General features: G+C 36.8%; 1 protein-coding gene across 1 annotated transcript; it reads right to left on the bottom strand.

Annotated features, from left to right (window-relative positions):
• Positions 1 to 8,307: 8,307 nt before the first annotated feature.
• Positions 8,308 to 9,625, bottom strand: LOC140947010 (uncharacterized). The gene has a single exon (XM_073396087.1). The coding sequence runs from the start codon at positions 9,599 to 9,601 to the stop codon at positions 8,669 to 8,671; it is 933 nt and encodes a 310-aa protein (XP_073252188.1). The 5' UTR covers positions 9,602 to 9,625; the 3' UTR covers positions 8,308 to 8,668.
• Between the last annotated feature and the right edge of the window lie 310 nt (positions 9,626 to 9,935).

The following is a 9,935-nucleotide window of genomic DNA, read 5'->3' as shown; positions in this document are numbered from 1 at the left end:
GCGCATTTGATGATATCCTCTTGTATATTAGTATTATTATTTGACTAGACAATTATTTTTCTTCGTAAAATAACCCACTAAGGACGAGATCTGGAGGTGCAAACCCTCTTGTAACTTGAGTTAAAAGAGAAAATATAATTTCAAAGTTAAAATATTATAGATGTGAAATTTTTCTCAGTACTGGTTTAATTGAGATGCTTAGCATAATGTTAAGACAGCCAAAAGAAATGTTACCTTAAAACCATGATCACGTTGATTTGAGCCTGCTGTGATGCAAGCCGGCCCTCGCATCGTATCGACCCGTGATTACTATTTCGAGAAAGGTTGTCGAAAAAATGTGCAAGCGACAACCCGAAAGTATTGTGGCTGGTTTTTTTCTCGATTTTCAAAGAATTTTGAAAGTATGGCGGAAGAGGCCCTGGACATATGTCTGCGAGAGTTAAAAGAAGGCAAAGAAAGATTCGGCAACTAGAGTGTCAGACGCAGTGTATTAAGCATATCCCACACTACCTTTTGGGATTGTCGCGTGCTCAATTTTTCCCGATAACTTAAGGTTTAGAGGGTCTGCGACTCAGGCCAGCTGATTTTAGTCACATTCACCTCAAATAAGAAAATAAGCCTAAATTATGACAATTTTTGTCTTTGATTCAAGTGTGTACCTCAGATGTGATAGAAATCTGAACGCAGACTATTTTCACTGAGTGGTCAGTCAATAAAGTGGAGAGAATGATACAAATCACTTTTGGTGCTCTAGCTTTTAAAAATTTGTATTTGGGAAAAGATTCGTGTTTCCTCATCTCATGAAAGTGCACGTATTTGGTTGGAGTTTTAAAACTATAAATTAGATAACACAGATCGAAAAGAAATAAAAGACTAAGAATTTCTAAACGAAAAATGGTATAATGAAAATGGTTCGATCTTTTAATGCCTTCTAGTCTTAATGTGCTCCCACTTAAGGTCCTCTTTTGTAGCACGCCATCTGCTAACCATTCATAAAAATACTTTGGATCGATCAGAGCAGGTGGAATGTAGATTTGTCTGTTTATGGCAACATATTTAATCTTTTAAAGATGCAATGGTATGCAACAAACGTTTACATGTCGATACAAACTGTTTTGGTGAAAAACGTACCTGATCAGAAATTCTTGGAAAAGAAGCAAACTTACTGAGCTACTTTGCTGGCACGCTGATTAATATCGAATCTGCCTATTAAAGAAGTAATAGTCACTTTTGAAGCTTTAAAAGGCAATTCTTGTTTTTAAAGATATAGTGTGCAGAAGGCTTCGACCAAGACCAAGGGGCTGTTTACATGATAAAAGAATGAATTTCATTCAGGAATCAGTTTTGTTCCAGAATAAAGTTCGCATTGCCCTCACACGACAAAATAACCGGCTCACTGCCTAAGGTGTTTTCGCTCGCGTAATCCGTTTTCTCTCCATTTGGGCTTAAGTTTTTTACCGACCATGAAGGTCTTGAAAAGCTGTTAGTGACCATAAAGGGTAACTGGTTTTCCTTTTTAACTTTAAATTAGAGTGTAAAAGTGAGGAAAAATGAATATTGGCTGCTTTCTCAATTTGCTTATTCCAGTTCAGTGTGAGATTCTTACTGACGCGCGCAGTTAGACATTTCAAATGTTATACATACATAGGACGGTAGTTTAAAGTGAGATTTCAGTTTTGAGTTTATAAGTTCGAAAGGCTCAGGTTGTTGAGATAATTGAAATAGAGAAAATGCTTGTGCTCAAAGTTTCGTATTGTGAACAACGTCAACAATTCCAATGTTTTCAGTTGCCCCCAGGAAAGTGCACCTCTGGTGCATATTTTTGCCTTACCGGCTTTGAATGGTCGCTTACCCGCCGAGCTAACATTTACGGGGAACACTGTCATGGTCATTTGTTTCTGTCCTATTTGTGGGCTATAATATAAACTACTGGTTTTTGTAATTCTTAAACCCTATTATTAGTTTTCAGTTTTTTTCATTCTATTCTTGACATATAGTAAGTTAAACGGGCAAAATATTTTTAAGCTATCGCAAAGCAAATTATGAAATGTTATGTTAAGCTAATGACCTGAATGCGAATTGTCTCTTTTTAAAAATTTTTTGTTGTGTGCGGTTTGTCACTCTTTAATTTGGTAAATTTGCCCAGTCTCAGTGGAATAAACCAGTAAATGAAAAAATTTTTTACATAGAGTTATGATTGGCAACTGAAAGGAAAAATTGGCCGGTGTTGAAGAGGTAGTCATCGTGTTCTCTTGTTCTACATTTTCTTCGCTTAATTTTATTACAGTGAAACTTTCTTGGGCCATAAGAAACAAACATACAAACAAACAAACATTAAGGTTCACTTTCAGCTGTGTTTAGTTTGAAATGGCGGGAATCGTGACATAGCTTCTCGCGATAAGAGCGCTGAAAAATATCCCACTCCTTTCGTGAATGTTTTGTGATCATATCGATTCTATTTTGTTCTCAGTAAAACACTCCCGTCAATACAGTAGCTGAAGTTCTTTGGATCACAAAACAGCTGGAATGTAAATTTGTCAGTTCATGGCTAACGAAATTTGTTGTTGTCATAAACACTGCTGCTACGTAAGGATATAATATTACAACAAACGAAAATTCGAGATTGGTTCTTGTCCCATTTTGCTATCGGTAAAGTAGCTGATTAGTTTAGTTTGAACTCTAACTTAAACACAATAGGTTTTATTTGCACAAGTGATCATTTTTATGACTGGGTGAAATAGTCAAAGAAGGAAAAAAGGACAATAACAATTTTCAGTTTGGATCTCAAGAGTGATATTGGCAGCTCCCAATTCAAAATGTATTCATTATGAAACTGGTAATGGCCCAATGGCTCTTGCCGTCATGTTGTACATTTGTGTTTTGCATTTAATTTTGAACGACGTACACGCAAAATCATATCCCCACCGTGGTACATAGGGCTTGGGGGGGGGGGGGGGGGGGGGCGGTTGATGGAACTTCTTCCCTTTAGTTTTGATGTGTTGCAGTATTTAGAAATGATTTTTCCTTCAGTGGGAGGCCTTTGATCCTCGCTACAAGATATATGGGGTATATTTTGTGGGTGGTGGCGCCGCTGGAGGACTGTGACGTCTGCACTGAACATGGTCGTCATCTTGGATTTTATTAGTATAGGTAATAGCATGATTTGTAGCGATATTTGGCATAAATACCACGAGTGATATTTCGAATTTGTTATACGTAATGTCACGAGCCGTTAGGCGAATGAAATTTGAGACAATTTTGAAATATCACGAGTGGTATCTATGCCAAATATCACGTACAAATCATGCTATTATTTGTTTATATACTACTACCCTCAAAGGTTTTGTAATTTTCACACGTGGGTATTTCAAATTAAGTTGAAATACCACTGCTCTAAGCCAATCAAATTGCAGAAATTTCCCATGTAATAGTATAAAGAATGAGAAATCAGGTAAAACGGTGAGAATTAATAATTTTTTGTGCTTGACATGTACATAAACAATATTCTTTGTTTCATTTTATCCGCAAGCTTTACTTTATTTGCTGAAAGAAGTTGAAAAAACATGTATTTTCACTCAAAAATGGCGTGACCAAATGGCCATCACTAAACTCGCCTCAAAATGTGCACGAGGGATAAACGAACAACTACAATATTTTACTGAGCCTTGTGCTTGTTAAGCAGCGCTTAGACTTTTGTCCTCGTTTTCTGCAACAACTAAAATGAAAATTTGACTCGTTTTTCACTAGATAAAATTGGTACAGCTTATCTCTTAAATGCTTGATCGTGTCACGAGTTCTGCTTCGTAATAGGCTCTTTGCATGACTGTGATCACGTGATCAACTTTCCGTAAACAGGAAAAAAATTCAATTTTACAAAATTTTGTAAGCACAAGCTGAACGAGCATATTAAAATTAGGTAACCTGAGAATTTTCAGCCGTATATCTCAAAAGTAGCGATTGCAACGGCCGCCGAGAGTTGGAAGCATTTGTATGAGAAAAACAACTTTTGTCATCCAGTCACGCTTGCACGGTTTACTATTCAAATCCTTGTAACCTCTAAAATTTTGAAACTGTCGTTAAACCTTTCCCTTACTCATTTAAGGGCTCAAATTGCCTGTTATGAAATATTTCACAACAAAAAACAAAAACCTACGAAGACTCCACATTTGTTATTGCTCTGAATCTTTAAAACCATAAAAAGACCCTAACACTGCATTAGACCTTTCTTGGTATCGAAAGAACGAAGAAGTATTAACATTTTTTATTTTTTTTTTTTTTTATTATTATTTATTTTTTTATTTTATATATATATATATATATTTTTTTTTTTTTTATTGCAAGTAATACACACACAGAAAAGAAACAAAAATTACACAGAATAAATAAAGTAATAAAAAGAAAAAAAAGTAACAAATAAAGTAACAAAAAAAACAAATAGCGAATTTACACACTTACATGGCAATATACTTACAAATATTAAAATACGTTACAGCAATGGTAATTCCATATATTACTGTACTTAGTATAATCTATAATTAATTTTTACATTTTTTTTTTCTTTCTTTGTGGTGAAAGTAATATAAATACTCATAGTAGGTGCACTAATTTATGTTTTTGGAGTTAGGAGACAAGACCCAGCGAGGAAAAGAAAGGTTTCCATTTTTTTGTATTGCGCGGTGTCTTATTTTCTAATTGGTATATATGCCTCAGATAAAACAAGAAATTTTTGTGAATTGGGAAACATTCTTTCGATCTGCATATCCAGATAAAGTTCTTAGCTATAAGACAACAGAAGTTTATATGGAGCTTAAAGGAAGAGCTGTCTGGCGTTAGGCCCAAAGCGGTAGTCATGTCTAAGTAACTGCCTGGTTGGAGGATCTGGCACGACTAAAGCCATATCGAGAAATTATCCCAAAAATTTTTGGTTTTTTGGCATTTCCAAAATAGATGCATCAAATCCTCTTTCTCGTCATGGCAAAAAGTACATTTTCCGTCCTCTTTAACTCCTATTTTTTGCAGATAGCTGTTAGTTGGTAAACGTCTGTGTAAAAATCTGAAATTAAAATCAATAAGTTTTGAGCTCGTTGTACAAGTGTTTGCTGCTTGAAAAACGTTTCTCCAGTCAGCATTTTTATCGGTTGAAGAGTGGATGTCTTTATGCCATTTGTCTATACAAGATGTGGGTTTTTCACTTTTATTTGCTATTAGTTGCTTGTAAGCAATTCTAGATGATTTTTGGCCTTTGAGAAATGTGTTAAGAGGACTTTCATACTGCTGCTGTGTTCTCGGGATTTGTCGTTGTAAAGATTTCACGGCTGAGACGATTCCGAAAAACATTAATGGTTTTACTCAAATGTTATATCTGTTCTGAAAATGGTCGAGGGAAAAAAAGTTGAGAGAATTCTCGTCCATTAGATGTTTAACTTTTGTTATACCCTTGTTAAGCCAATTATTGCAGAAAACTGGTGCGTTATTTATTCTTATTAATGAATTTTGTAACAGAGGTAGAGATAGAAAATGATCTTTTGATACTATTTTCCTCTCGAAGAAAGTGTCAGACCAAATTTCTACAATTTCTTTGATAAAAGGGTCTTCTATCTTTAGCTTATCAATATCCTTTCTGTTAAGATTTCCTAATTCGAAAAAAAGACTTCCCCCGTATTTTCCCAGCGCCAGATTAAAGAAGTTTTTCCATTTGCCACGGTTTCCTGAATCTAGATACTTTTTAATCCACGTAGCCTTGAGAGATTTGTTAAAAGAGGCAATATCAATCATTTTTAGTCCTCCTTCAGGGTAGTCATTGATCATGATCGAGCGTTTAATTTTATCCTTTTTGCCGTTCCATAAGAAATTGAAAAAAAGCTTTTTGATCTCTTTTATCGCTTGGTGATTCGTTTGCAAAGGTGTGAGTATATAGACCAATTGGGATGCTACAAGGCTTTTTAGTGCTGTTATTTTCCCTATTAAGTTAAGTCTTCTAAATTTCCAGCATCCCAGGATAGTTTGGATTTTTGCCAATTTCTCGTTGTAATTGAGAGAGATTGTTAACTGTTGATCCGTAGACAGCCACACGTCTAGTGCTTTGACCTTTCCCTTTTGCCATTTAAAATTTTTTTCCGGACAGAGTTTCAGGTTGCAGTTTCTTTTGGAACCTATCCACAAGGCCTCTGTTTTCTCATTGTTCAGCCTTAGGCCAGATATGTTCCCAAATGCTTCTATCAGTAACAGTGACGCTCTTACTGATTCTTCAGTTCCATCTAAAATGAGTGTCGTGTCATCCGCATATTGACTTACTTTAACTTCGGTATTATAGATTTTGATGCCCTTTATTTCTTTCTTATTGCGAATAGCTTCAGCGAGTATTTCTACGGACAGTATGAAGAGGTAAGGCGATAGGGGGCAGCCTTGTCTAACACCTCTACTTAACTCAAAGAAATTGCTTGCCCATCCATTGTTTAGTATACAGCTTTCGGTCTTGCAGTAAAATAGTTCAACCCAGTTTAACAGTGAGGGGCCAAACCCAAAGTGCCGTAGCGTTTGGTTTATGAATGATTACTCTAACGCGTCAAAAGCTTTTTCAAAATCGAGGAAAAGAAGTAGACCGGGTAAACCTTTGTTTTCTGCATACTTAATAGCACTATCTAATGTGCGTATATTTTCACTGATACATCTGTTTTTAATAAAGCCTGACTGATCTTCTGATATGAGTTCCGGTAAAACTGTTTTGATTCGATTTGCAATAGCCTTTGATGCAATCTTATAATCGCAGTTTAATAGTGTCAATGGGCGCCAGTTTTTAATCAGGTTGGGATCTGCGTCCTTCTTCGGTATAAGCTTGACAATTCCTCGCCTTTGTGATACAGCGAGTTTTCCTGTTTGGTAAGAAAAGTTTAGGGCCTCTGTTAGTGTTTCGCCTACGTCTTTCCAAAAAACTTTATAAAATTCACACGGCAGGCCATCAGTACCAGGTGTTTTTTCCGTGGCCATACCGTTTAATGCTTCCAAACACTCTTTAGAAGCTAAAAGACTCTCACAATGCTGTTTTCTTTCTTCACTTAATACTTCTCGTGCAGGTGGAAAGAAAACTTCCGGGTAATCGTTAACTTGTACTTTTGAACTGTAGAGATTTTTATAAAAGGTCTCGCACTCGTGTAAGATTTCCCTGTCGGATTGGATTAAGTCTTTGTCATTAACTTTCAGTTGGGTAATTGTTCCTTGTTTGCAGTGTCTCTTCTCTAAGTTTAGAAAGTATTAAGTGTTTTTTTCGCCCTCATTGTACCATTGCGATTTAGATCTTAGAATAGCCCCTTTTGTCTGGTATTCGATTATGGTTTCAAGTTCCCGTCTTTTCTTTTCTAACTCTGACCATACATTTTGGCAGTCAGTGGCATCAATGTTGGCGGTCTGCTCCTCCAGGATTTTGATTGTCTTTTCTATATCATCTTGTTTTTGAAACATTTTTCTCTTATTTATTCTGCCAAACTCAATTGATGTCTCTCTAATTTTCATTTTTATCATTTCCCACAGTAAGTTTGGATCGACAGTATTATCCAGTGCATATTCATCTTTAGTTTGAGTTATAATGGATTGTATTTTCTTTATATATTCTTCGTCCTTTAGGAATGAGGTATTTAGTTTTCAGAAGCCCCGTCCTCTCATGTTATTATGCGTCGAAATTTGCAACGTGACCAATGAATGATCTGTCTTATAACCAGGGACTATATCTGTGTTGATTGAGTTGCAAGATGTGCATTGACTTACGAGAAAAAAGTCAAGTCTGCATTGTATTTCGGGGTTCTTTTGTCTCCATGTAAGTCGTCGTTGTTCAGGGTTTTGTATTCTCCAGACATCAATAAGGTCTAAGTCTTCGGAATAGCTATTTATGACTTCCAACGATTTTTTGTGGGTTTTTGCAAGGCCACCTTTTTTATCTTTCTCAACATCTAAAACTAAATTATAGTCCCCGCCAATTATTACCTCATCGCACTTAAAATCTGCTAACCGCTCAAAGACTGAGGTAAAAAAAGTTGGGTCGTCGTTGTTTGGAGCATATATATTTGCCAAGGTTAAGTGTTTCCCATTTGTAATCAAGTCACAGATTATATAGCGTCCCCCAGGGTCGCAGTATGTTCGCGAAATTTGAAAGGTGAAAGTGTTGTTAAACAATATGATAACGCCTGCCTTTTTGCTGGAGCAGCAACTGAAAAGGGCCTGATAACCCCATTCAGCTCGCCAGTCATGCATATTATTTTCCGTACAATGAGCTTCTTGAATAAAATATATGGCCATTTGTTTTTTCCGCAGCCAATTAAAGAATTCCCGTCGCTTGCTTCTGTCTCCTAATCCCCTAGCATTAATTGAACCAATTGTAAGTTCCATTTCTTTTGTTGCTGTGAAGAAAGAAGAAACTGATAATTTTCACCCAAAGAAGAATAGCATGAGAGATTATTCTGATTTGTGCAAATGAGATATAGGGTGTCGGTTTCGTACAGAAAGGTCTAAAAAAAAGATATTTCAAAGCACTGAAAGTAAAACAAAACAGAAAAAAATCGAAAAAAAACATAAAGACAAAGTTAAAATGTTTTCTTGCTGGGTGGTCGCTTTGCATCTCTAAGGGGTGACTAGCCGCAAGAAAAAAAAGAATAGTAAATTTGTCCCCGTAATGCAATTATGAAACAGTCTCAGGATTAATGATCAGTTTTTTTCCTACAGGCCACACTCGACCTCTAATAAATAACTTATCTGGTTCCGATAGACTGAAGAATGCAGGAATGTTGTTTCTTCTGGCCTCTTGGAAGGTCTTCATCTGCTCTTTGCGTCTTCTGACAATTTCTGCAGGATAGTCGCGGAACATTTGGAAATCGGTTTCTTTTAATCGGTGCCCGAGTGAAAATATTTTCTGGACATCCTTGTATCTCAGAAAACGAGCCAGTATTGGCCGGGGCTTTCCATTCTTGCTTTTTCCACTTCGATGAACTCTTTGGATTTCCACGCTTCTTGCGTCGTGGAAGCCCAGTTCGCGTTCTAAGAAATCTCTTAGGGTTTCTTCGACATCTTCGGGTTCATCGGAGGAGCCATCTTTTATGTTCATAAACCTGATGTTCTCTCTTCTGGAGTAAGCTTCTAGGTAGAGATTTTTTGCTGTAAGTTCGTTTAATAACTCTTTACTCGCCTCTGCCTTTTGTGTTAAATCAGTGATTGCAGCTTGGTGATTTTTTAGCTCAGTCGATATTTCAGATAACTGTGAGCTCGTGAAATTTCCATTTTCTTTAAGATCGTTAATGTCTTTCTCCGTAGTTTGTCTGAAATTTTCCAATACTGCTGTACGCTCTTCTAGGCAGTTGAGCTTTGTCTCGATGCTTTTAACAGATGATTCTATCACGTCGAGCTTTTTTAAACGCTCAAGGATTTCTTCAAGCTTTTTTGCCATGTTTGCTGTCATATCTAGCGCGGTTAGGATTGTGTCTTCTTCGGCTATTTCTCCGTCGGTCGAGATGGATTTTCGAGATTTTTTGTTGTCAGGTGAAGAGGTTGAGTCGTCTGAACTGGTAGATATCCTGTTTCTCCTTTTTCCTAGTAGTTCAGATAAGAATTCGGCCATTTGCCGTTACGGGGACCTCGGATATCAGAAGAAATTGCGGACAGCCTAAATAAGCGTCTTTACGCCGCCATTGCTCGTCCCAGTCTCAGAAGTATTAACATTTACTTTAAGTTCTCATGGCACTGATAACTCACCACTACCACAGGATCAGGAATACTTGTACATGTCAAAAGGAAGTTACCATCAGTCATTCGACTTCTTTAAGCGGGTTAGCTCCAGAAGGCGTTAAGCAAGTCCTCAAATAACAACGAAGTATAGCAGAGATCTGCAGCTGGAGCCTGAGGAGGGGTTACCCTTGTTTATTTACAATGTGTTTGTATTGCTGACGCAAATG

This window comes from Porites lutea, chromosome 8, assembly GCF_958299795.1.
Source record: "Porites lutea chromosome 8, jaPorLute2.1, whole genome shotgun sequence".
Taxonomy (NCBI): domain Eukaryota; kingdom Metazoa; phylum Cnidaria; class Anthozoa; order Scleractinia; family Poritidae; genus Porites; species Porites lutea.
This window is presented reverse-complemented; position numbering and strand designations above follow the sequence as displayed.

Bases quoted from the DNA above. Each gene is read 5' to 3' on its own strand.
- LOC140947010 (XM_073396087.1), bottom strand. From the start codon at position 9,601: ATGGCCGAATTCTTATCTGAACTACTAGGAAAAAGGAGAAACAGGATA.